This window comes from Leucopleurus acutus (assembly GCF_964270905.1).
Source record: "Leucopleurus acutus genome assembly, chromosome: 15".
Classification (NCBI taxonomy): domain Eukaryota; kingdom Metazoa; phylum Chordata; class Mammalia; order Artiodactyla; family Delphinidae; genus Leucopleurus; species Leucopleurus acutus.
In genome coordinates, this window is record NC_139157.1 from 14693942 (window position 1) to 14720959 (window position 27018).

At 41.9% G+C, this 27018-nt stretch overlaps 1 protein-coding gene across 1 annotated transcript in view; it reads right to left on the reverse strand.

The window, feature by feature from the left end:
- Positions 1-17125, reverse strand: part of CCDC170 (coiled-coil domain containing 170) — an 84957-nt gene extending 67832 nt beyond the window's left edge. The window contains 4 exon segments of the mRNA XM_082855527.1: positions 16695-16799; positions 16801-16850; positions 16853-16921; positions 16924-17125. Coding sequence (XP_082711653.1) covers positions 16695-16799; positions 16801-16850; positions 16853-16921; positions 16924-17038 — 339 coding nt within the window. The 5' untranslated portion in view covers positions 17039-17125.
- Between the last annotated feature and the right edge of the window lie 9893 nt (positions 17126-27018).

Genomic DNA, 27018 nt, shown 5'->3' on the forward strand with positions numbered 1-27018 from the left:
CCTGGGGGAAGGGATAAATTGGGAGAGAGACTGACATATACACACTACTATGTAGAAAATAGATAACTAATAAGAACCTACTGTATGGCACAGGGAACCCTGCTCAATACTCTGTAATGATTATTTGGGAAAAGAATCTTAAAAAGAGTGGATATACGTATAAGTGATTCACTTTGCTGTACAGCAGAAACTAACACAACAGTGTAGATCACAACAGTGTAAATCAACTATACTCCAATAAAAATTAATTTTAAAAAACGATTCTTGGGACTTCCCCGGTGGTCCAGTGGGTAAGACTCCACGCTCCCAATGCAGGGGGCCCGGGTTTGATCCCTGGTCAGGGAACTAGATCCCGCATGCATGCCGCAACTAAGAGTTCACATGCCACAACTGGAGGATCCCGCATGCTGCGACTAAGACCCAGAGCTGCCAAAATAAATAAATAATTGATTAACAAATAAATGAATAGATTCCTTCTGCTTTCTACAAGTTCCTGAATGTTGTATAGGTCAGGTCTAGTCAATTTAGAAGCTTATATTTTCACTTAATATAAAGTCCTTTGAATTTATTTTTAATCTGTTACCAAGTTATCTGTTACCAAGATAACTTCTTAGTTAAGAAAGTCACAGGCAAGTTAATTAATTTCAGGTCCTATTTTAAGTGACTAGCAATTTCTCAGCGTTTGTATTGGATATATCTCCATGGGAGGTATCAGGTGTAGCTATCAAGGCTAATAATGAATGCAGATTTGGGAACACTGTCACATATGGAATAGCTTCTGTGAGTGGAAGGGTGGAAACAAAAATCTCTGTTGACAACTAGATGCGACATTTTATTCACTGGAATCCTGTATATATCTTTTTGCATATTAATGATTCTAGAACTCTTCCCAAGTGGGACTTTTTTCACTCTATCTATTATCAAACACTTGATAAATTATCTTAAAGTGAAAAATTTTCCAAGATATAATATTTTACTTCCTATGCTGAGTGGTGTGCTTGAAACTTTAATAAGTTGTCTATTCAAAGTGGCTCCTCAGGAATATTTCCCTTAGAATGAACTTGAAATATAGCTTAACCCATCTTCCAAAAGAGCAGTTGTCCAGTGCAATAAAATTGTCATAGGGAGACTTAAGTCTTGTTGGACTTCATTTCAATACTCATCATTTTATGTCAACCTTTAGGAGGAGGAACAAGCAATTTTAAGACAAAATTTTCTTCAGCATTACTCACAATTCACAAGACGTGAAACAGCCTAAAAGCCCATCAGTGGACGAATGGATAAGGAAGAAAATGTGACATGTTTATATCTACCTATATCTAAATAATGGAATACTACTCAACCATAAAAAAGAAGAAAATCCTGCCATTTGCAACAACATGGATGGACCTTGAGGGCATTATGCTCAGTGAGATAAGTCAGACAAAGACAAATACTGTATGATCTCATATGTGGAATCTAAAACAAGCAAAAAACTCATTTTTAAAAAAAAAAGAGGGGCTTCCCGGGTGGCGCAGTGGTTGAGAGTCCGCCTGCCGATGCAGGGGACACGGGTTCGTGCCCCAGTCCAGGAAGATCCCACATGCCACGGAGCGGCTGGGCCCGTGAGCCATGGCCGCTGAGCCTGCGCGTCCGGAGCCTGTGCTCCGCAACGGGAGAGGCCACAACAGTGAGAGGCCCGCATACCACAAAAAAAAAAAAAAAAAAAAAGAGTACTTCCCTGGTGGCGCAGTAGTTAACAATCCACCTGCCAACACAGGGGACACGGGTTCGAGCCCTGGTCCGAGAAGATCCCACATGCCTTGGAGCAACTAAGGCCGTGTACCACAACTACTGAGTCTGCACTCTAGAGCCTGTGACCCACAATTACTGAGTCCACGTGCCACAACTACTGAAGTCCACGTGCCTAGAGCCTGTGCTCCGCAACAAGAGAAGCCACCACAATGAGAGGCCCGCGCACCGCAACGAAGAGTAGCCCCTGCTCACTGCAACTACAGAAAGCCCGTGCGCAGCAACGAAGACCCAACACAGCCAAAATATAAATAAATAAATAAAAATTTTCTAAAAAGAGATCAGATTTACAGTTACCAGAGGTGGGGGGCTGTCAGGGGTGGGGGGATTGGAAGAAGATAGTCATAAGGTACAAACTTCCAGTTATAAGATAAATAAATGCTGGGGGTGTAATGTACAACATAATGACTATAGTTAACACTGTTGTAAGATATATTTGAAAGTCCTAAATATATTTGAAAGTTCTCATCACAAGGAAAAAAATATCTTCTTTTTTTGTATCTATATGAAATGATAGGTATTAAATTTAAGTTAACTAAATTTATTGTGGTAATTACTTCACAATATATTTAAGTCAAGTCATTATGCTGTAAACCCTAAACTTACACAGTGCTGTATGTCAATCATATCAATAAAACTGGGAAAAAATATGTTCTATTATCTATGTCTTCGTATCATCTCTTCTGTTGCTTAACAATGCTTTCTATACAATGTTTCTACACACAGTTGCATCTCCCTACAGGGCTACATTATAAATTTTGTGGGTCCTATGCACTTTTACCTTCATGGTCTCTTTCCTCCATAAAGATAGTAAAAATTATATTCTATAACTAATTGGTATAAAGAACGTATCAAGGGCTTCCCTGGTGGCGCAGTGGTTGAGCGTCCGCCTGCCGATGCGGGGGACGCAGGTTCGTGCCCCGGTCCGGGATGATCCCACATGCCGCGGAGCGGCTGGGCCTGTGGGTCATGGCCGCTGGGCCTGCGCGTCCAGAGCCTGTGCTCCATGGCGGGAGAGGCCACAGCAGTGGTAGGCCCGCGTACCACAAAAAAATACATATATATATATCAAAATATTACATATTGAAATATTTTTTCAACTTAAAAGTTATTTTTTTCTCTCTCTCTCCTGATTTTAAAAGAAATTAAAACATTCTCATGGGTCCCTTAAAATATGGTGGTCACCAGTGATGCTGATGATAGATTGGTCCTGTCTCTCTAAGAAAATCAGGCAGTAGATACGACAAACTCTCACCAGTTTTCTGCTGTTGATTATTAGCTTTTGTGTTTGTGTGTTGAGCACCTGTGGGCCTTGCTGCACTGTCCTTTTTTTTTTTTTTTTTTTTTTTTTTTGCGGTACGCGGGCCTCTCACTGTTGTGGCCTCTCCCTTTCCAGAGCACAGGCTCCGGACACACACGCTCAGTGGCCATGGATCACGGGCCCAGCCGCTCCGTGGCATGTGGGATCTTCCTGGACTGGGGCACGAACCCGTGTCCCCTGCATCAGCAGGCGGACTCTCAACCACCGTGCCACCAGGGAAGCCCGCTGCACTGTCCTTTGTGGTGGACTACAAACCCATTGGTTCTCACAACCTCCTCAAGCATGGAAGGACTCAGCAAAGTACCCTGTGTATTAATTAGGGTTCTCCAGAGAAACAGAGCCAATAGAATGTAGATAGATAGAGCGATAGATTGATAGATTGATTGATAGATAGATTTATTTTCAGGAATTGGCTCACATGATTGCAGGGGCTGACAAATCTGAAATCTGCACAGTGAGCTGGCAGGCTGGAAACCCAGGGAAGAGTTGATGTGGCCGTTTGAGTCCAAAGACAGTTTGGAGGCAGAATTCTCTCTTCCTTGTGGACCTCAGTCTTTTCTCTCAGGCCTTCAACAGACTAGGGGAGGCCCACCCACATTATGGAGGCTAATCTGCTTTATTCAAATCTACTGGTCTAAATCTTAATCTCACCTAAAAAATACCTTCAACAGTGAAATATAGGTTGGTTTTTGGCTATATATCCTAGCCTAGCCAAGTTGACACACAGAAGTAACCATTACTGGGCTTCCCTGGTGGCGCAGTGGTTGAGAGTTCGCCTGCCGATGTGGAGCGGCTGGGCCCGTGAGCCATGGCCGCTGAGCCTGCGCGTCCGGAGCCTGTGCTCCACAACGGGAGAGGCCACAACAGTGAGAGGCCCGCGTACCGCAAAAAAAATAATTAATTAATTAATTAATTAAATAACAAAGAAGTAACCATTACTTTGCTGTACATGTGAAACTAACACAACATTGTAACTTAACTATACTTCAAAAAAAAAAAGTAACCATTATATCCTGTATTTTCAAAAAAAATATGATCTTGAGGTTGCTACCAGGCTGTTACACAAGGTTACAAAGATCTTCATGCAAATATCACTGCCGGACTAGAGAAGAAATAAATTGTCTCAAGGTCAAAATAATGTGAAACAAAACTGTATCACCTGTGTCTTGAACAAACCTAGCCTTGTAAACTTGAATAAATCTGAATATTTTGATTTTTTTTTAAGTAAATGTCAGCATGCCCATTTGCCTTTATGAACAGAAGTGCAAGCATTCTTCTTCACTCAAATAGCATGGCTTTTAAACCAGGGGCCAGAAATGGCCTTAAAATACTTAGTTAATTACATCAGGAAGGAACATTTAACAGCCAGTATGGAGAAAACCATAATCATTGTTTCTGGCAGCTACTCTCAAAATTCAAACTGTCAATTCTAAATAAATCCAGGCTCCAACACATGGGAAAAGGAGAACTGGAGGGAGACACGACCAGTGCTTAGATGATGCCGGCCCTAGTGCGACCTAACACCTGCCATGAGTGGTGCAGGTTGCGGGCGCTAATGAGGACCCCAGCTAATGCCCTTGCTTCCCAGGATGTGGCCCTGGAGTGGAAGCCTCTCACAACAGCCCTACAGGCAGGAAGCTCCCGGGCATAGAATGAATGGCGATGACCGAGTGTTGTGCCCACTGGGAAGCCCCCCCACCAGCACCCACTCCTCAGGTAAGGAGGGGAAACCATACCCTGGTTTTCCTGACACGGAGACACTATTTTTTTAATTTATTTTTTAATTAATTTTTATTGGAGTATGGTTGCTTTACAATGTTGTGTTAGCCCCCACTGCACAACAAAATGAATCAGCCATGCACATACAGATCCCCTCCCTTTTGGATAGACAACTGATGGGAACATACTGTATAGCCCAGGGAACTCTACCTAATGCACTGTGGTGACCTATATACATTATTGATACTATGTATAAAATAGCTAACTAATGAGAACCTACTGTATAGCACAGGGAACTCTACTCAATGCTCTGTGGTGACCTAAATGGGAAGGAAGTCCATTTTCCCAAGTAAAGCAAAAAGGTAGACGTAGATAAGACAACAGACTCAAGGGACTTGGGATGGAAATAAAGAGTGTACAGCATGGCTGAACCTTCAGAGCCAGGGCAAAGTTAAGAATCTCAGTAGAAACTGCTGTCCAAGTCCACGAGGGAAGTCGGGGCCAAAGGGAACAGACGATGGTACTCAGCCCAATGCTCCACCCCACCTTCAGTGCCAAGAAACTCATAACCAACTCCACTCCCACTTGCAAAGACTTAGTTCATCTAAGGGGAAAGGGAATGAGGAAAACAAATGGAATAAGTTTCCTTGAATTGACAAAATGGTATTTCTCTTCTAAAGAGAAGAAATAGCCTCTTCTGAGCTAGGCTGAGTTGTTATAAAATGTTACAAAATGTTTGCCCACCTAAGTTACATCGTCTCTAAACCTTATACTCACTGTGTATGTAGTAACTGAACTTCAGTCACTCACCAAAGAGAGCTATCCATCACGGCTAAATACATAAAGAAAACCGATACATAAGCAGAAAAGCAACAGAAACAAGTTGATGAATCGCTTCAGGTTCTACAAGTTAGAGCGGCAGAAAGTTTATTTCTCTAGAGAAGTGACTTCGCTAAGGTACAGCTTAATACACTTCAGCCTTTAGGGATAAATGTTATGAGGAAACCTCATATGAAGAAAGTTGTGCAATTAAAGACAATGTCCATTATGTTCCATCATAGTTACACTTTATGTTTATTTGAAAGACCTCTGTGGTGTGAGCTCTGAGCACCAGTGGTTGTACTAACTTTAGCAAAGGCTGACTATTAGTCAGCTCCCGCTGTTGTAACAAAATACCTCAGATGGGTGGCTTCAACAACACATTTATTACCTCACAGTTCTGGAGGGTGGGAAGTCCAAAATCAAGGTGCCACACAATTCAGACCCTCCTGAGAACTCTCTTCCTGGCTTGCAGACGGCCACCTTCTCACTGTGTCCTCACATGGCAGAAAGAGTTCTAGTCTTTCCTCTTCTTATAAGGACATTAATCCCATCATGGGGGTCCCACCTTCATGACCTCATCTAGACCTAATTACCTCCCAAAGGCCCCACCTCCTAATACTATCACATTGGGGGTTAGGATTTCAACATGCAAATCTGTGGAGGACACAAACATTCCATCCACAACAGACTGCACATTGAATTGCATGGCATGCGAACAGGTGAATCCGAAGTGCAGGCAGTGGAAGGGCACTGGGGGTGCAGGCAGCCAATCCACGTTCTGTTCATCAATTAATCACCCCCAAGTTCTCCCTACTTCCTAATCCGTATCCCTAACTGTCAATTCCAAGCATGGAACCTCCCAGAGGTCTCTGGGAAGAACAATTCCACCTCCACTGCTATCTTCTCCTATGCCATTTATTCACCAGCATGACGCCACTGCCTTTGTATTTTCTAGAATGGTTAAAAAAATTAAAAATTTTTGGTCTTATTCCCAACAGTGCTGGAGAATGATTCTATTACCTAGTTTTTCTCCTCTTTTAATGGGGTTTAGAGAAGCAGAGGGCATAAACACATGTACTCAAGTCCAGAATCTTGAGCAGAAAGCCCAAATCAGCTATGAATAATCCCATTTTCACAACAAGCACACTGAGGCCTGAAGGGTTAAGCAACGTTTTCAAATGGTGGGGCTGACTTACACCGTATCTTCTAACTTACTGTCTTACACATAGTTCTTTATCAGTCCCCTCAAATTATTTGGGAAGTTATGGTTAGTTTATCAATATTTCCTAGAAAATTTAAGGTGGAAATTAACCTTAAAACATCCAGAAACCAGACCTAGAGAAAGTGAGGAATGCGCTCAAGACAACAAAATCAACTCATTTCAGAGTCAACAAGACCCAGGGATTTTGACTCCCTGTGGCTAATACTCTTTTTAGGCCAACAGACGTTTGCTCAATAGATGACTGAGTTGACAAGCAAACGATTTTCTTATGAGGCGCCCATAATAGGGAGAATTTGTTCCTCTCAGTTTCCCTGGTCTGCTTATCCTCAACCATCCCATGGTAAATTTCACTGTGAATTTAAAAATCCTTCTCGCTCTCTCCTTAGAAAACCTCTTATTTCTCTGGCCTTCCTTTATTCATAACTTCCAGAACCATCTAAACGGTGATGAGCCCCATCTATCAGACGATCCCCAGCCCAAACCTGTCTTTTGGGCTCAGGATCTACCCAGCTAACTGCCTTCTGGATATAACATGGAACACAGACAGGCCCTTCACACCCAACACGCCTCCAGCTGAGCTCATGCTATTTTCCCCCAATTTGTTCTTTCCGCACCTCGGTGAATGGTACCACACATCCACCCAGTTCCTCCAGCCAGAAACCCGTGCTTTACAATCTCTCCCTCCCAGTTCCAATGCCTCTGTCTTGTTGACTCTCACCCCCAAACAACGACTCACCCTCAACCTCCTCGTCCACCACCCAAGTCTCGGTTACCATAACAGCCGGCACACAGTCTCCCCGACGTCAGATTTATTCCCCACCCTCACCACTCACCTAGCCTCTAGTCCATTTATAGCCAGAGTGATCTTTTCAAAATGTAGAAGTGCTCAATAGTCCCAAGGCTTGAAATTCTCCAGGGACTTCCCCTTGGCCTCGGGACAAAATCCAAACTCCTGGGCTTCCCTGGTGGCGCAGTGGTTGGGAGTCCGCCTGCCGATGCAGGGGACGCGGTTCGCACCCCGGTCCGGGAGGATCCCACATGCCGCGGAGCGGCTGGGCCCATGAGCCATGGCCGCTGAGCCTGCGCGTCCGGAGCCTGTGCTCCGCAACGGGAGAGGCCACAACAAGTGAGCGGCCCACGTATCGCAAAAAAAAAAAGAAAAGAAAAAAAGAAAATCCAAACCCCTATGGAGTCCCACATAACCTGACCCCTGCCTACCTCACCGGCTTCATCTCCCACTACCCTTCCCACCTCACGGTCTCTCCCAACTACACTCCCGCCCCAGTGGCTTCCACGGTTGCCTGAACGGACTTTGCTTCTTCCCATTCCCCACGGTGTGTGGTGGAGAAAACTTATCCAGCACTCCCAGCCCCGATCCTTTGCCTAGCTAACTCCTACTCACCTCCCAGAGCTCAGCTGAAATTTCACTTCCTGGGGGAAGACCACCCCCAGCACCAAGTCCAGGGGACACTTTCACTCCTTACCTTACCTGACCTCCCTCTGGCACTTGCCACACAAAGGACACCCTCCTTGACCTCTCCGGACTCACACCCCCCGCGCCACCACTCTCCCAGGCAGCTCCCCTTTTCTCTGATGCACCTGGCCCTCCTCTGCCAGTTCCTCCTGTAGCTCATCGTCCTCTACCTACTCCAGCCATGCTTGCTTTCTTCCTTTTTTCAAACTTTTATTTATCACCCCATTTATTATTTACTTAACTATACTGTGAGCTCGATAGTTAGAAACAGCCTCTTCTACTTAGTATCCCGATTTATTACAGGCACATACTCTCTTTAAAGTCTTATTTCAGTCTTACAGGAAAGTTACAAGAATAATCAAGTATATGTTTCGCTTAGATTCATCAGCTGTGAGAACATTTTGTCACATTTGACTTATTCCTTTCTCTCTGTACATTACAATCACGATAGCCGAATCATCTGGGAGTACTTTGCAGACATCATAGCCTTTAACCCCTAAATACTTCAGCATGTATCTCCTAAGAACAAGGACATTCTTTTGCATACAGCTGTCAGATTCAAGAAATTTAACTATGATACCGTATTATTCACCAGTTATCTCGATAATGTTCCTTAGAGCAACTATAAATGTGTGGCATGTATTGCCAGGTATCTTTAGTCTGTTTAATCCAGTTCTCGGCCTTCCTTTCTCTTTCATGACATCAGTAACGGGATAAACTGACATATGGCTCCTGACATGAAGCACTGAGAAGTAAACAACGTGTCTCATATAGAATCACCATAAATGCCAAAAGTGATTAACTTGAATCTAAGGATGAGGAAACATGAGGCGTACCCAAACTGAGGGACATGCTACAAACTGTACTCTTTTTTTTTTTTTTTTTTTTTTTTGCAGTACGCGGGCCTCTCACTGTTGTGGCCTCTCCCATTGCGGAGCACAGGCTCCGGACGCGCAGGCTCAGCAGCCATGGCTCACGGGCCCAGCCGCTCCGCGGCATGTGGGATCTTCCCGGACAGGGGCACGAACCCGTGTCCCCTGCATCAACAGGCGGACTCTCAACCACTGCACCACCAGGGAAGCCCAAACTGTACTCTTCTTAAACACATTGCCAAGGGCCTGTAGTTGCCCTTGTTATTTCTGAGAACACTCCCTCCCATCATCACCGACAACTCCGCACAGATGGCTTCTCCTTGGAGAGCCCCCCGGACCCACTCCATCCCCATCCCCACCCCAGTCAACCTCCATCCTGTTATCCCACTTCATTGCCTTTTCGAAGCATTTAACACACTTTGAAATTACTTTGTTTATCTATTTGTTTTCTTTTGTTATCTATTTCCCCCACTAAAATATAACTTTTATGAGTAGTGGGACCTTATCTAAAACAGTGCCTGCTTTAGACTAAGCCCTTACTTTTTAACTGCTGAAGGAAAGAATTTCCATATCTTTGGTGCCCTAAGACTCAAAGAACGTTCGCCACATGGGTGACTCATGCAATGTGTGATTCACCAAGCAGAATTTTTCTGGTTCAGGTTACCTCCCAAGTTCTCATTTTTGCTTACTCCAAATATTCACAAAATTTCAACACCAAGACCTTCCTTTTTGATTCTCCACTCTACCCATTTCATTTACCCTTAAGTAGAAAAGACTTAGGAAAATGTGATAATTATAGTCAGTTCTTAATATTGTTCCCCTTGGCACCGACGCTGAGATTAGTTGATGATGACCTGGAAATGCTGAAAAATACATTTCTGTACAAAGCTAACAGGGAAGGTCCAGGAGGGACAGCACAAGGGTAAATTCAGTCAACAAAAAGGAAGTTATTTCAGTTACTCAGAAATAAAATTCACATATTTCCTTTTATTAGCAATATTTAAAATATTTTATTCAAGCATGTCTAAACATGTAGAGATAGAAGCCATAATCAATAGCGGTGCTGGTATCAGTAAGAGAAAGAGTGCAGTGTCACTGGTCCACCTCAGCAATGCTTTGAACTTCTCTGACTTACATCAAAGTCACCAAGGCGCCGATTTCAAAGGAAAAAAATTGGAAGCGAAACAAAGAAAAAAAGAAATCTTGGGTAAATAACCTAGCATAAATAATTCCTAGTACAGCAAATGTTACTCCCTTTTTAAATTAAAATTTTTTTAATTGTCCTTGAACACAGAAAAAGTAAGTCTTTGTAATGAGTCAACTTAACTCAAGTACAAACCAAGAAGCACTCACTATTGTTTCAAATACACTACCCATTACATTTGGCAACATTGAGTAAAGATACACACGACCTTTTTAAAGTATGAAAGGAAAAACTTGCTCTCTGTTTGGGGTTCAAAAAGGTTTCTCCTACCTGTTCTTTGAATGCTTTCCCTCATGCTGCATTCTAAAGCCAGGTGGTCAAAGAATAATTAGATACCAAGAGAAATTAAGTGTTACAGTTAAAATAAAGTTGAATATACAAATGAATTAACTGGTTATCATTCTTTTGTTTTAGCTTTTTATTCTGAAGTAATTTTAGACCCAGAAAAAAAGTTGCAAAATTAGAACAGAGAGATTCTGTTTACCCTTTAACCAGCTTCCCCTAATGTTAATTACATAACTGAAGTCTGCTAAAACCAGGAAATCAACGTTGATGCAATACTATTAACTAAACTACAGATCTCATTCAAACTTCACCAGTTTTCTAATAATGCCCTTTTTATGGTCCAGGAGTCATCTCAGGCTCCCACACTGCATCTAGCTGTCACACCTCCTTAGTCTCTGCCAATCATGACCTTGACACTTTTGAAAAGTACTGGCCAATTATTTTGCAGAAAATCCTTCACGGTGGGTTTGTCTAATGTTTTCTCATGATCAGATTGTTATGATTTATTTTTGATAGTATAAAGCTCTTTTTTATTTGAAACAAGGGAAAACATTTAGTTACTTATCTAGTTCAATCCCTACCAATAGAGTACACTTTCTAGGAGTTTGTCCAATTGATTGTTTCATAGTCTAAAGGTATTTATTCCCTTGGGCAAGGAGAAAAAGTCATCCTGTTAACTTTTACAGCCATATCCCAAATATTTTATATACTTTTCTTCTTCTTTATAATGACTTAACCGAGTTTGTATTTTTAGCTTTTTAAATAGTTCCCTTACCAAATTTTTGTCTGGTGTATCTCTCAGATACTAACAGAGGTATGTTAAAAGTGTTCTACTGTAGTTGTGGATTTGTTTATATCTCCTTATAGATTTTTGCTTCTGTCAATTTTTGTTTTATATATTTTGAGGCCATTTAATTAGATGCATACACATTTAGAATTGTTAAAGTTCCTGATGAATAAAAATTTTTATTATTATGTGATAGTGATATAATTTGTGTTATTATTGTGACTTTGTTTACCTCTAGTAATGCTTTTTTGCCTTAAAACTATTCTGTATAATATTATTATGCCTAATAAGCTTTCTTTTGCTTATTATGTGTCTGGTAAATCTTTTCATACACTTTGCTTTCAACTTTTCCACATACTTTTGTTTATATGTGTCTTTCATAAATAGCATATACCTGGATTTTTAAAAAATTCAATGTGACAGTTTTGTTGGTTAACTGAGCATTTAGTCCATTTATATTTATTGTAATTACTGGTACATTTGTATTTCTTTTCATCATCTTTTTTTCCTTAGCTTTTTCTGTTTCTTTTTCTCTCCCTTCTTACCTTTTTGGGGAAGCTTTAGGGTTGTTGTTGTTTTTTTCTTTATATCTAGAATAGGAGGCTTCTGACTTAAGTTCATATGAAGATGTGATTAGAGTCAGATCTTTTCTTAAAGTGGATTAAAAGGAGAAAACCAAAAAGAACAGAACAAATCAGAAGAGAGAGGAAATGGTTCTTTAAAAGGTGGAAAATAGGGACTTCCCTGGCAGTCCAGTGGTTAAGACTCCATGTTTCCACTGCAGGGGACACCGGTTCGATCCCTGGTTGGGGAACTAAGATCCCGCATGCCACACAGTGCAGCCAAAAAAAAAAGAAAAAAAAAGTGGAAATAGATACTACCTCACACCTAGTAGGATGGCTATGAGAGAGAGAGGGAGGGAGAGAGAGAGAGAGAGAGGAGGGAGGGAGGGAGGGAGGAAGGAAGGAAGGGAAGGGAAAATACAAGTGCGGACAAGGATATGGAGAAACTGGAACATTTGTGCAATGCTAATGAGAATGTAAAATGGTGTATCCACTAAAACAATATGGCAGTTCCTCAAAAAATTAAAAATTGAATTACCAAATAATCCAGCAATTCCAATTCTTATACCCAAAAGAACTGAAAGCAAGATCTTGAGGAGATATTTGTACACCCATGATCATAGTAGCATTATTAACAGTAAAACAGTCCAAGTGTCCTTGTACTGATGAATGAATAAACAAAACATGGTATATACATACAATGGAATGTCATTCAGCCTTAAAAAGGGAGGAAATCCTAACGCGTGTTGCAACATGGATGAACCTTGAGGGTATGATACTAAGTAAAGCAAACCAGTCACAGGACAAATGCTGTATGATTCCACTTATATGAGCTGACTAGAGTGGTCAAATTCAGACACAGAAAATAGAATGGCGGTTGCCAGGAGCTGGGGTGACGACGGAATGGGGAGTTATTGCTTAGTGGGTACAGAATGTCAGTTTTGCCAAATGAAAAGAGTTTCAGGGATAGATGGTGGTGACAGTTGCACAATAATGTGACTGTACTTAAGGCCACTGAACTGTACACTTAAATATTAAGATGGTAAATTTTATATGTATTTTACCACAGTTTTTTAGAAGTTTGAAATGGTGGGGAAATAAAGGAAAAGTGACTTGACTTCCTTCATAATTATACAGGACCAGCTCTATGTCCTTTACTTTAAGGAACTATAGCTGTTGATTTACATTCGCTTCTCAAAACAACCCCATCAGACAGCAATTCTAATTAACCCTTGTTTTACAGAGAGGAATGGAACTTGCTCAGATCCCCAACAGTGGTATATACTGGAGCCATAACTTTGGTTCAGGTCTTCCAAATACATGAAAACACTGACACAGCAAAGTAGCTCCACGTTTGTGGCCTCTGCGTCCAAATCCAAGCGCTTTTCACCAAATGAATGCTAGAGCTTTTTGCTGACTGATGATATAATTTGGTGACATTTTCCAGCTTCCATACCTTATTTCAGATGCATGGCAAAGTTACACTGCTCTGCTCAAAGTGACATCTGTAAATTTCCCCAAAGCATGTTTCTGTCTTCCACGCCTGAGCTGTGACACTTCAATTCACACAATATTGCTCTTAGTATTTGTCACTTTTCCTAGCCTAGTAAAGCTCTGCTGATGATAAGGGGTAAATCCAACCTGAGAAAAATGCAACATCAGATTTGGTGCAGGGATGATACTACAAATGACACAGTCTTGTTATGGGTTATTGTAGACTCTTGATTTTTCATTGACACCAGGGACTGTGTCAGATTCATTTCTGTATCCTCATTCCCTCACACAGATCCTCAGTAACTGACTGCTGATGTGGTCCTGAGGTAAGGATGGAGGTGTCAGGGGTGGTGGCAGTGATGTTGATATACGGCAATCTCACAAGTTATAAAGACTAATAATAGCTAATAGATAAAATAGATAAACAACAACAAGGACCTACTGTGGAGCACAGGGAACTCTACTCAATATCCTGTAATAAGCCATAATGGAGAAGAATCTGAAAAATTATACATTATATATATATAAATAACTGAATCACTTTGCTGTACACCTGAAACTAATACAACATTGTAAATCAACTCTACTTCAATTAAAAAAAAAGAAAAAGGAAAGAATAAGAAGAGCGAATATTAAGAAGCATTTACTCTGTCACTCTGTTGGGAGCTTTACAAATATTAACTGTGAAGCCTCAAACCACACTATGTCATAAGCATTATGATCCCATGTTTCAGATGAAGAAACTGAAATTCTGAGACATTAAGTAATTTTTTTGCCCAAGGTGTCACAGATAAGTGGTATACTCAGGACTGCTTGAACTCAAAGCTAATACCTCCGGTCCCTGCAGTATTCTACTTCCTCATACAATTGCATATTATCCCTGCTTTGTATTTTAATCAGCTTTTCAGTGTCATAATGGTGTGGTAGGAAAAGTACTAAACTTTCAAAGAAAAGATATTTAAGTTCCCGCTCCATTATTTGCTAATTGAGCAAGCTATATCATCTGTAAAATGGGAAATTTCTGCCTTGCCTATCTGAGTTATAAGATTGTCTCAGATGAAGTATTTTGGAAACTGAAAAAACAATTATAATAAATGCTGGCCTTTTGCTTTTATTCTCAATAAAATTTAGGTCTTTCAGGTCAATTAAAATCTTGGGCTTGGTGGATATTTTCCTTTATGTAGGTAGTGAAATTTATCCTAAAAATCTCAATATGGGGGCTTCCCTGGTGGCGCAGTGGTTAAGAATCCGCCTGCCGATGCAGGGGACACGGATTCGAGCCCTCGTCCGGGAAGATCCCATATGCCGCAGAGCAACTAAGCCCATGCACCACAACTACTGAGCCTGCGCTCTAGAGCCCACAAGCCACAACTACTGAGCCCGCATGCCGCAACTACTGAAGCCCGCGCACCTAGAGCCCGTGTTCTGCAACAAGAGAAGCCACTGCAATGAGAAGCCTGCACACCGCAGCAAAGAGTAGTCCCCACTCACCACAACTAGAGAAAGCCCACGCATAGCAACGAAGACCCAATGCAGCCAAAAAAATAAAATAAATAAAATTAATTTACTTTAAAAAAATCTCAATAAGGTTACTCAAAATGATCACTTATTTATTACTAAAACTTACTTATTTTTCCACCTTTACAGTAGAAAACTCTGGCACATACCACCGGTTTGGAATATCACCAATAGTGGGACAAACTGACATCATGCACCTCTTGCTGTGACACACTGTGACACACCACTTATATAGTATTCCTACCAAAAATCTTATCATGAAAAACAATCAGATAAACCTATTCTGCAGAACAAATGACCTAGAGTCCGTAAAAATATCAGTATTACTGAAGACAAAGAAATGCTGAGGAACTGTTCCAGGTTTACAGAGACTAAAGACACACAAGTAAATATAATGTGTGATCCTGAAATGAAAAAAAAAAATTGCAGTAAATGGCATTATTAGGACAATCGGCAAAATTTTAGCAGATAGTGTACATTAGAAAATACTATTACAACAATGCTAAACACCCTGAATTTGATCATTGCATTTTGGTTAGAGAATGCCCTTGTTCTTAGGAGATACACACTAGAGTATTTAGGGATGAAGGGCCATGAAGTTTGTGATTTACTTTCAATTTGTTCCCCAAACAAATATAAATAATATAAAAATTCTACGTACTCATGCATGGGCTAATATTCTTAATTCACAGAGGATACTAAATAGGGATAAAATATGCAAATGTCCAGTGGAAGAAAAATTAATTTTATTTGTACAAGACGGTACTAGCTTTCCAAAAATATACCAGGAATCAGAAAAATCTAAATGTAAGTAAATGGGTCAGCTGTAAGGCAACAATCAAAGCTGCTGAATATTACAGCTCGTACAGCATGTTGGCGAATCCACCCCATGTTTTGAATTGAAGAGTGTGCCCCAGGGATTTTTGTGGTCAGTACGGCTGGGCTGAGGACACCCTCTGGGGCTAGCAGTTCCGCTGAACACAGTTCCCCTGTGTCTCTGGCAAGCACCCCTGACACACTCTATGCCTGGTGGGCCCCTGGTGCCAGGTCCAGAAGAGGACACTTAACCCAGGCTGAGCCTGAAAGTCCCCAGTGCCTAAGTACCTCCTGGGAGTAAATGGAGCCAACGACAATCGAATTACTGTTTCTGGAGTGGCTGGCAACCAGGAGGCCAGCGACTTTGCCCAAGACTGGCATTAATCCTACCACCCCAGGCTTTGAAGAAACTGCTCTGAATCACGTCTTAGTAGCTAAGTAGTCTAAATTAACTGCAAGAATGCTTTGCTCCGGGGGCGGGGAGGGTCTACAGGAGCAAGACACACCGTTTTTAGAACTTAACCCGTTTAAATGGCCAAGAGAAGCAAACTGGTACAACCTCAAAATTCAACAGCATTTCACAAACTCCCGACTTGCCCCTAACTTCCTAAGATTAACCGGCCGCTGGCAATTCCAGTCCCGTTCCGACTACTATCTCCCCACGCCATCGAGAGGAAAGTTTGCCGGCGAGGAGCGCCCAGCACAGCCCGGGCCGCGCAGCCGGGGCCGAGCATCCCCCGCGCCCTCCCGGGTGTAGACGGGCCGCCGGTGCCACCCACGCGCGCGGCCGCGGGCTGCTACGGTACCTCGGGCGCTGGCGACTTGACGCCGAAGGCGGCGCGGCGGGTGGGCTGCGGGCGCCGGCGGCCGGAGCAGCTCATGGCGGCCCGGGCCCCGCTGCGCGCTCGGACCCGCGGGCGGCGAGGAGCCAGGGGGGCGCGGGAGCCGCCGGTGCGCGCGGTGCGTCTCCTCGGGCAACCGGTAAACACTGCGGCGAGGCCCGGACGCACGCTGCGCCCGCGAGACCCGGAATCCGGGCCTTGCTGCGAGCCGTCCGCGCCTCCGAGACGCGCCCGGGAGCGCCTGACCGACCCCGTTCCTCCCGAGGATGTCCCCCCCGGTGCGCGGCGCAGCGGCCGAGCGGCCACATCCGGCCAGGATGAGGCTCACACACCCGCCGGAGCGACTGGGGACAGCGGGGCTGGAGGCTGGTCTTCACCGCGGGACTCCATCGCGAGCGCAGTTCCGGGTCTTGTCCTCAGGTCAGGGATAAGTGATAGCCAGGGGTCAGTGTTGACAGGACTGGCGGCGTGCGCTGTCACGAAGGTGAATGAGCATTTATTTAGCGCCCACTGTGTGCCAAGGCTTCTGCGTCTTCCAGCGCCGGGCCGCTTGCTGGGTGTGCAATCCGTGCAGTGGCACAGGCCCTGCGCTCAGAAGGGCCTCACGCTTGGTTTAACTCCCTGCTGTCCCACTCTTGAAATTCTTAGTGATTTTTGAACAAAGGGTCCTACATTTGCCTTTGTACTGGGATCCGCAAATCATGTAGCGTTCTCGCATTCAACCTTCTCAACAACCCTGCAGGGAAATATAAATATTAGTAATACTAGTGTTAGAACAGCCATAGCTTCTGGTTATAAAACACTTACATGTGTTCTTTCAAGAGCTTTTCTAACTGCTTTCCAACTAAGATTTCATTACTTAAAACAAGATTATGAAGTGGATATAAGAATGATCCATTTTTAAAGTGAGGAAACAATCACAGGGAAATGAAATAAATTGTCCAAGAGTATACAGCTGGTCAGTGGCAGAATGATGATCAGACCCCAGACCATAAGACTAAAAGCACAGAGAAGGTGAGTGACGTGCCTAAGGTCCCACTATTTGTAGCAGAAGCTCAAACTGGAACCCACATTCACCTCACTTCAAGGCCCTTGATGGACCTCCCTGGGTGCTGTTCTAAAATTAAATGAACTCACAGATGTGGCAGCTTTTCATAGATTCCATCCAACCATCCTACTCTGAGGACTTCTTGGCCTTGAGGATGGCTTTTGATTTTGTTTTATATTTATTTGTTTATTTGGTTGCGCCGGGTCTGGCTCCTTAGTTGTGGCATGCGAACTCAGTTGCGGCATGCACATGGGATCTTGTTCCTTGACCAGTGATGGAACCCAGGCCCCCTGCACTGGGAGCGCGGAGTCTTAACCACTGCGCCACCACGGAAGTCCTTATGGCATTTGATTTTACAGTAACATTGCCACGTATCCAGTCCAGAATCACCTCCATGCTTTCACTTGAACCAACATTAAAAAAAAAGTCCTTAATGCAAATGAAAGCTTTCAGAAATCTCCTGTTAATAGTATAGTTTGTAGTAAACATGCTTTCAACTTGCAGTTTTTCCTTGAAGTAGAATCACTACACACTTGTCAAATTTTCTTTTTTTTTTAAATTTTATTTATTTTTGGCTGCGCTGGGTCTTCGTTGCTGCGTGCGGGCTTTCTCTAGTTGCGGTGAGCAGGGGCTACTCTTTGTTGCCGTGCGCGGGCTTCTCATTGCGGTGGCTTCTCTTGTTGTGGAGCACGGGCTCTAGCCAGGCGGGTTTCAGTAGTTGTGGCACGTGGGCTCAGTAGTTGTGGCTTGCGAGCTCTAGAGCTCAGGCTCAGTAGTTGTGGTGCACGGGTTTAGTTGCTCCACGGCATGTGGGATCCTCCCAGACCAGGGACTGAACCCATGTCCCCTATATTGGCAGGCGGATTCTCAACCACTGAGACACCAGGGAAGTCCCACTTGTCAAATTTTCAATGAAACAACACTGCCCGAGGAAATACAAAAGCTGATTGAGACCTCAAGGCACCTGGAAGAGAAACTGTCTGAAAAAGTCCCTTCTCCATTAACTCCACGTCCAATTGTTGCAGAATTCAGTTTCATAAAGTCTAATTCTGGTCATTGTGGTCAAGCTTGTAACTCTTCTTCATGACACCAGAGGATATGAATTTACACAGTCTTTAAAAATCGGTGTTGGTGATGAATGTGTTAATTAAAGAGATGGGAGGAATCCTTTCAAAATATAACATATCAAATCACCACTATGCACACTTTTAATATCTTACCGTTTTGTCAGTTATACCTCTATAAAGCTGGAAAAAAACAAATACACACAATAAAAGATTTTAAATCAGTGTTAAACAGATTCTTCTCTATGAAAGCAATATAGTTTTGCAGTAAGTGGGAAAAGAAAAAGTACCTGGGCTGACCCTTCCCTGGACGCCTGCAAACTTTCTGGGATGTCAAGACATGAGCCAAGTGACCCTTCAAGGTAGCACCCGATGATGTGTCCCTTGAGAATTGAAAGGAGGACCCTGCGTCTGGACGTCCGAGCTGGACCCTGGAAGGGACTACAGTTTGGGACTAGCTGGCACTATGGTGATAGAATACGCAGGCTGGCAGTGGGGGGAAACTCTGGGTATGATGATAGTTTAAGCAAGGCCTGGGGGGTGGGCACAGTTAGTAAAAATGCACAAAGCACGTTCCAGCCCAGATTACTCACAAAACTGCATGTGTGGGCAATATATTATGGTTTGTAATATCTCGGTACAGACTTCTAGTTTTCTTTATAATGACAACAGAGTCAGGAAGCTGCCAGGTGCGTGACCTAGTCCACCTCATATACCTGCTTCTTTATAGAAGAGGGAGGTTCCTTATGAGATACCAGGCTAGTGTATAGAAACCCTTCAGCTGGCCAAGTTTTTAGCCATAGTTGATTAACAATGTTGTATTAGTTTCAGGTGTGCAGCAAAAGTGATTCGGTTATATGTGTATATTCTTTTTCAGATTCTTTTCCATTACAGTTTATTATAAGGTATAGTTCCCTGTGCTCTACAGTAGGACCTTGGTGCTTATCTATTTTATATAGTAGTTTAGGCCAAGTTTTTAAACAGCAACAGGACGAAGGCTGCAACCAAAGGAAGATAACAGGGCAACAGGAGGTGGGATACACGGGAGGAGAGAGAGGGAAGGCAAGGAGGCCTGCAGGGGGAGCTGTCACAGGCCAGGTGAGAGGAGGGACCGGCCGGCTGGGGGCGGTCATGTGAGGAGGGGAAGGTTCGGAGGGGGAATCCACTGGAGGCTGAGTTTACCAGCCAGGCTGAAAGCATAGTGAGGCCTGAAAAGCAGTGAGGACATAAAACAGAGGAGGGTAAAGGAGAGAGAGTTCAGTTTGGGACAAATCTAGTCTGCGGTGCTGATAGGAGAAGGCAAACAAATATTTTGTAGTTTGGGAACGGGAAGCCCTGGGCACACCCAGCTTAAACCAGAATTTCCGGCTCATTCTGCTATAATGTTAAATCTTATCCTGAAATATGTTTACAGAGCTGGCACGTTGCGGTATACATTCAATAAACATGATATCTGAGACAAGATAAAAAATGCCTCATCAGTAGCTCTGGGAAGCGAGGAAGATCTGCATCTCTGGCACTTGGGCTTTTATTCTGGAGCTTTCTTGTGGTTTCGTAAGTTTATTTCTCCAGTTTCTTCCTTTTGTTTGTTTACTTGTTTGTCTTGCAAATATACAAGTTTCTCATAGGAAAAATCTGTAATAGGAAACTTTGGGGGCTTTCAATATATTTAGAAACCTGTCTGGAAAGCACTCCTGTAGCATTTTGTTTGTCTAAAGATTGTTTTCAAAGAATGTTTGATTTAAATGTTTTCCTAACCTGGATGAAATGTTGCCAAACCTGCAAACTACTTTAGTCATCCAACACAAGATTCCTTGGTAAAAGACCACCAAAACCTACTTCTATCCTTTAAGTGACTGCATTTAAAGGACTTTATAACCATTCTCAGCCCTGTCTTAGACTTGTTTCAGTTGCTTTGCTGATTTCTATTTGATCTCTCTAATAATGAGTCCTTCTTTAGCAATGGTTGTTGTTTTACCAATTCATCCTAAAACAAATCCCCGTCCCTTATTTGTCCTAGTAGGACAACACAGCTAGTTGTAAAACAATCTATCACTGTCACTTCCAAAGATCTTCATAAATTTTCATATCATTTATTTTTAAAGTCCGTTTTCTTTTCCCAATACATATAACTGTTTCCAACATATTTTATACCTAAAATAAATGTGATCCATTTTATAACTTTATGATAAGCTAAGCTTAGAAACCACTGAGAGCTCTCTTTATAAAAAATAACCAATTCAGGGACCTTTGGTTTCAGCATTAAGGTCAATCACAGACTGCTCTTTTTATTAAAAAAAGTAAAATCCTTATCAAAAACTTAAAGTGCTTTTTAAAATATTTTAGCTGCGTAAGTAGAAGGTTCTGAAAAACATCCATAATAAATATATACTTTCGAAACTCACATGATTTTTATCTCACTTTAAATTCAACATATTTTCATTCAATTGCAACCTATATTTCCTCAAGTCATCAAAGAGATTTCGTTGTACACAACGCCATCCTCCGTGGCCTTACTGAAGCAATCCTTCAGTTGTAAAGTTGCAAATTTAAAATAGTTCAATATTTTAGGAAAAATTTGGAAGGATTAATCATGCAGTCAGTGTTAATATTTTTTATCCCAAGGGGACAGTGAACTTTCCGGCAGACTGTCAGAAGAACTACTTCACCATGTGTCTCTTTACAGGAAAAGTGTCAACCAGTCAGGAGGATTATGGCAAGTCTGGGATGAAGCAAGAGCCCTAAGGGCCTTCTTTGACTGCTCTCTCCTCCACATTCCCTTGCAGCTATGGGTCTTTTAGATAAGTCTTTCCCCTTTGGCGTTAGTTCCCCAGGAAGTGGTCAGGATTCGTAAGGAAGTCGTTTACTGAGGAGTGCTCCTAGGACAAGGAGGTGAGGAAAACAGAATAGGGCAGGAGAACGAGCTACTCCAGCAAGTGGGGCAAGCCTGAAAACTAACTTCCCACTTTGGTTCCAGGGGGCTGGCCCTTTGTACCTGCAACCCTCCTCCCCCTGCCCCATCCAGGTCTCCTGTCAGTCAGCCATTGGCAGGAGCACAAGTCTCCAGCGAAAGGGACAGCCTTTTACAGCCAACACTCACAGCAGCTGTTGGGGGGAGGGGGGATTCCAGCTAAGGAAGGGGGTTCCAGAAAGGATAACATCTTCAACTGTACAATTCAGTCTCTGAAATAACTCTTCAGTCTGTTTCTCCTTTCTCCATTCTTGCTATCAATTGATTGCCTTAGACTAGGTTTTAAGGAGTTTTTTAGGGCTTTTTCTGTTCGTTTTTTTTTAATCTGGGACTTTATACCAGTCTGCTTCTAATCCATTTTCAAACCAACACAAGAATTATTTTTTAAAAACCCCAATCTGATCAGACGATTCCCGTGTTCTAAAACTTCAAGGAAACCCCACTGCTTATAGGAAAAGAGGGAGAGTCTTATTAACATCATATGCCTCTTTTTTAAATAATTTTCATAGGTATTTTATTTTTCCTCCTCAAATCAACTCCTCTGAAGTGGGTATTATTATCCTCTTATTACAGATATAAAAACTAAAGTTCAGAGAGGGAACTTGCTCACGTGCACATGACATAAATGGCAGTACAGGTATTTCAAGGGAGAGCTCTCTGCCTCCAAGTTCTCTACTCTTTACAACTGATGTTATCTAACAGCATTTCTCAAAAGTTGATCCCATCCACTCTGCCTACTGTGCTTCCCCTATGCAACCTAGATACAATCCAGGCTGCCACATATGGTTGGTCAGGTTGTGCACTGCACGAGGGCACCACATTTTAAGGGACACTGTTCAAAGCAGAGACATTTTTGCTATTTTGAAGTCTCTTTGTATTTTTATTACGCTTTCGTAAATTTTGAAGATGGGCTGTTTGTACATTTAATATGACATTTTTTTCAACTGATAGAAATAAAATGTCTTTTCTAAAAGGTTAGATATGTACCAGCTGCTTTGATCTATGAAGGAGGACTAACTTTGATAAGTGAATAATAACTAAAACAACTTGGGTTTCTAAATAAGAAACTGGTTTTCTGACACACTGATCAGTGTATATCTTTAAGTTTTACAAATACAGTCAATCCTTGCTATTTGTGGATTCAATATTTGCGAATTTACCTACTTACCGAAATTTATTCACAACCCCAAAATCAATACTCACGGAGCTTTCTCGGTCATTCACTGACGTGCCCAGACTGGTGAGAAATTTGAGTCAACCGACATGCATGTTCCCAGCCGAGATCAAACAAAGCAACGCTCTGCCTTCTTGTTTCAGCTCTCAGAGTGTAAACAAGTGTCCTTTTTGTGGTCCATTTAGTTCCACTTTGTTTGTTTGTTTGTTTTGCATTTTTTTGCTTTTCTGTGTTTGTGTGATTTTGCTATTTTAAATGGCCCCTAGGCATAGTGATGAAGTGCTGTCTGGTGTTCTTAAGCCAATAAGGCTGTGATGTGCCTCACAGAGAAAACAGTGTGTTAGATAAGCTTCATTTAGGCATGAGTTACAGAGTTACTCATGGCTGTTGGTCATGAGTTCAGCATTAATGAATCAACAATATATATTAAAGTGTCTCTAAACAGAAACACACATAGGACAAGGTCATGTATTGATCAGTTAATGAAGATGCTGTGACCAAAGGCTCACAGAAACCTAAGCCTGTATTTCCCCTGGAAGCAGTGGATCAGTATTTGCTAATTCAGTGTTTAAAGCGACTTTATAGAATATAACTACTGTGAGTAACAAGAATCTACTGTATTCCACTGGAATTAATTGCTGATTAAATTTGACACAATGCAGTTTGTATCATCTGCTGTTTGTTTTTTGTTTAGAATGGTATCTTGGAGTTAACAATTTAAATCTACAAGTGTTTTCATTATGACAGCTGCCATTAAATAATTCATATTTAATAATGCAATAATTATGGGACTTCCTGGTGGTGCAGTGGTAAAGAATCTGCCTGCCAATGAAGGGGCCACGAGTTCGAGCCCTGGTCTGGTAAGATCCCACATGCCTTGGAGCAACTAAGCCCGTGCACCACAACTACTGAGCCTGTGCTCTAGAGCCCGTGAGCCACAACTACTGAGCCCACATGCCACAACTGCTGAAGCCCGCACGCCACAACTACTGAAGCGCGCGTGCCTAGAGCCCGTGCTCCACAACAAGAGAAGCCATCACAATGAGAAGCCTGCTCACCGCGACGAAGACCCGACACAGCCAAAAAAAAAAAAAAAGCAATAATTAAATGGGATAAGTCAAATGTATTTCCTGCCAATTCAGTTACATGACCATGTAATATGAATTTTTTAATTCTATATTCTTGTTAAAAAATTATCCACCTGAAGTAAAATTAGATTTTCCAAAATACTCTATAGGTAGAAAGTTTTGGAAATTTATCACACATTACAAAATGAAAAAAATCTGTGAATTCTTGTTATTTTTTTTCTGTCTTATAGTATTTTTTAGTCTACCTATATTTTAAACCCTTTAGGGATGAAAAAATGAAGTGAAGAATAAAAATGAGTTCAAAGATTTGCAGCATTTATCATGTATTCTAAAAAGCAAGCCAAACGTTACTTCAAAATAATAACTTTTAAGTGCCTTTGCTCTATGTTCATTTGGTATGATTTTAAAAACAAGTGTTATCAGCAAAATAACGCAGGAATTGAAATTCATTGTGCATGGAAGCATCAAAGAGATTAGGAAATTCTTTGAATAAAAAAAGAAGCAGTGGTGTTTACAAAAATATTTTTGGTTGTTATGTAGCAATATAATCTTTAAAAGAGAGGTTTACGATGTTGAAAGAATATCACTGCTGTATCACTTCAATAGATGTATTACTGAAAAGTTAGAACTGATGCATAAAGTTGGCAGATTTTTCCCAGATGAAAGCCAGCCCTCCTTGGTAGCTGGAAGTAGCAGACTGACTACCCAGTGAAACTCTGTAGGGTCAAGCATTTCCCCTGCTTTAACAAAGTTGGCAATCAGTAGATATACCCTTAATTGAAATCAGATTATAAATGAGATCTAGTTCTTTTCATATATATGAAAAAAAAAGCACCAGTAGAATATAAACTTGTATGAGAGGTCTTGTCCTTTTTAAAAAAATACTAAAAGTCCTTGAATTTATCTCTGGCCTTGGAGGCCTTCCAACAGTGGTTAAACGGACAGACCCTGGAGCCAATCTGCCTGGGATGAAATTCTGGCTCTGCCACTTCCTAGCCTTGTGATCTTGGGCAAATTTCTCTACCTCCTTGGGCCTATTTCCTCATCTGTACCATAGAGTTAATAACAGTACTTAACCCATGGAGTTGTTGCGAGGATTACATGAGTTAATGCATGTAAAGTGCCTAATACAGACCCTGGGACAAAGTACAAAGTAAGTGTTAGCTATTTGCGTTATTATTTTAAAACAGAGTAGAAAATTCCCCCACAAGACACTGCAAAAAAGCACTAGAAAAGCAAAGGGTTTACTCTTATTCTAAATTACTCAGAACTTTGGACTACCACAGGATTAAAAAAAAGTTTTTTTTAACTACTCAGTATATAAGAATAAATTCTTAAAGCATTTTCATTACTTTTGGAAAATAAGGATCTTAGAAAGAGGCTGTAGGTAGAAGCAACAGAGGCACCTCATCTCCAAGAACTTAGAAATCAATTGCCCTTGGGACTTCCCTGGTGGCGCAGTGGTTAAGAATCCGCCTGCCAATACAGGGGACACGGGTGCGAGCCCTGGTCCGGGAAGATCCCACATGCCGCGGAGCAACTAAGCCTGTGCGCCACAACTACTGAGCCTGTGCTCTAGAGCCCGCGAGCCACAACTACTGAGCCCGTGTGCCACAACTACTGAAGCCCGCATGCCTAGAGCCCATGCTCTGCAACAGGAGAAGCCACCGCAATGAGAAGCCTACGCACCGCAACGAAGAGTAGCCCCCGCTCACCACAACTAGAGAAAGCCCACGCACAGCAACGAAGACCCAACACAGCCAAAAAAAAAAAAGAAGAAATCAATTGGCCTCAAGGTATGGAAGCAATCAAAGTGTCCATCAACAGATGAATGGATAAAGATGTTATATATATATATAAACTTTACATGTGTATATATATATATATATATGCTTTATATGTATGTGTGTATGTATACACACATACATATATGTGTGTGTATATATATATTTACACAAAGGAATACTACTCAGCCATATTAAAAGTGAAATTTTGCCATTTGCAGCAACATGGATGAACTTGGAGGGCATTATGCTAAGCGAAATAAGTCAGAGAAAGACAAATACTGTATGATATCACTTATATGCGGAATCCAAAAAATACAACAAACTAGTGGATGTAACAAAAGAGAAACAGACACAGATATAAAGAACAAACCAGTGGTAACCAGTGGGGAGAGGGAAAAGGGCAGGGTCAATATAGGGGTAGGGGAGTAAGAGGTACAAACTACAATGTATAAAATAAGCTACAAGGATATATTGTACAACATGGGGAATATAGCCAGTATTTTATAATAACTATAGGTGGAGTTTAACCTTTAAAAATTGTGAATCACTATGTTGTACACCTATAACTTATATAATATTACTGTACATCAACTATACTTCAATTTAAAAAAAGAAATCAATTGGCCTCATTTGATTAAACCGAAGCAGAGATATGCAAAACCCCTTATAAAGACAATGTTTCCCCAGCCAAGACAGGACTGTAACTTAATGGAATATATTAACATATAATAAAGAAAATGGTAACCACAAGAGAGGATATTGTCCAGTGGAGGCTCAGGGGAAAGATACTGAACCTCAACTGTTAATGTCATGCCCACTTGATAACTTTCTCATCTAAATTAATAAATAGGATTTCAAGTTTTTAAAGAGCAAGATCCCACCCTCACAGCCTACAAGCCTGTGGACACCACGTCCTCCCCAGGGACCTGGCCTTCCCTCAGGATGGTCATCCATACACAGGATGTGTCCGGTGTTGAAGACAACAGGACCCTCATGTCACAGTTCTGTTTCGGCAGGGTCACTCCAAGACAGCGATGAAAACAGGAATGCAGTTCTTCGGGTTCTTTTTGCTCCCACAAGTTGAAGTTCTTGAAGGACCAATGTCACATTCCACCGAAAAATATGATAAGTTGCCAAACAAATGTTCCATTAAAAA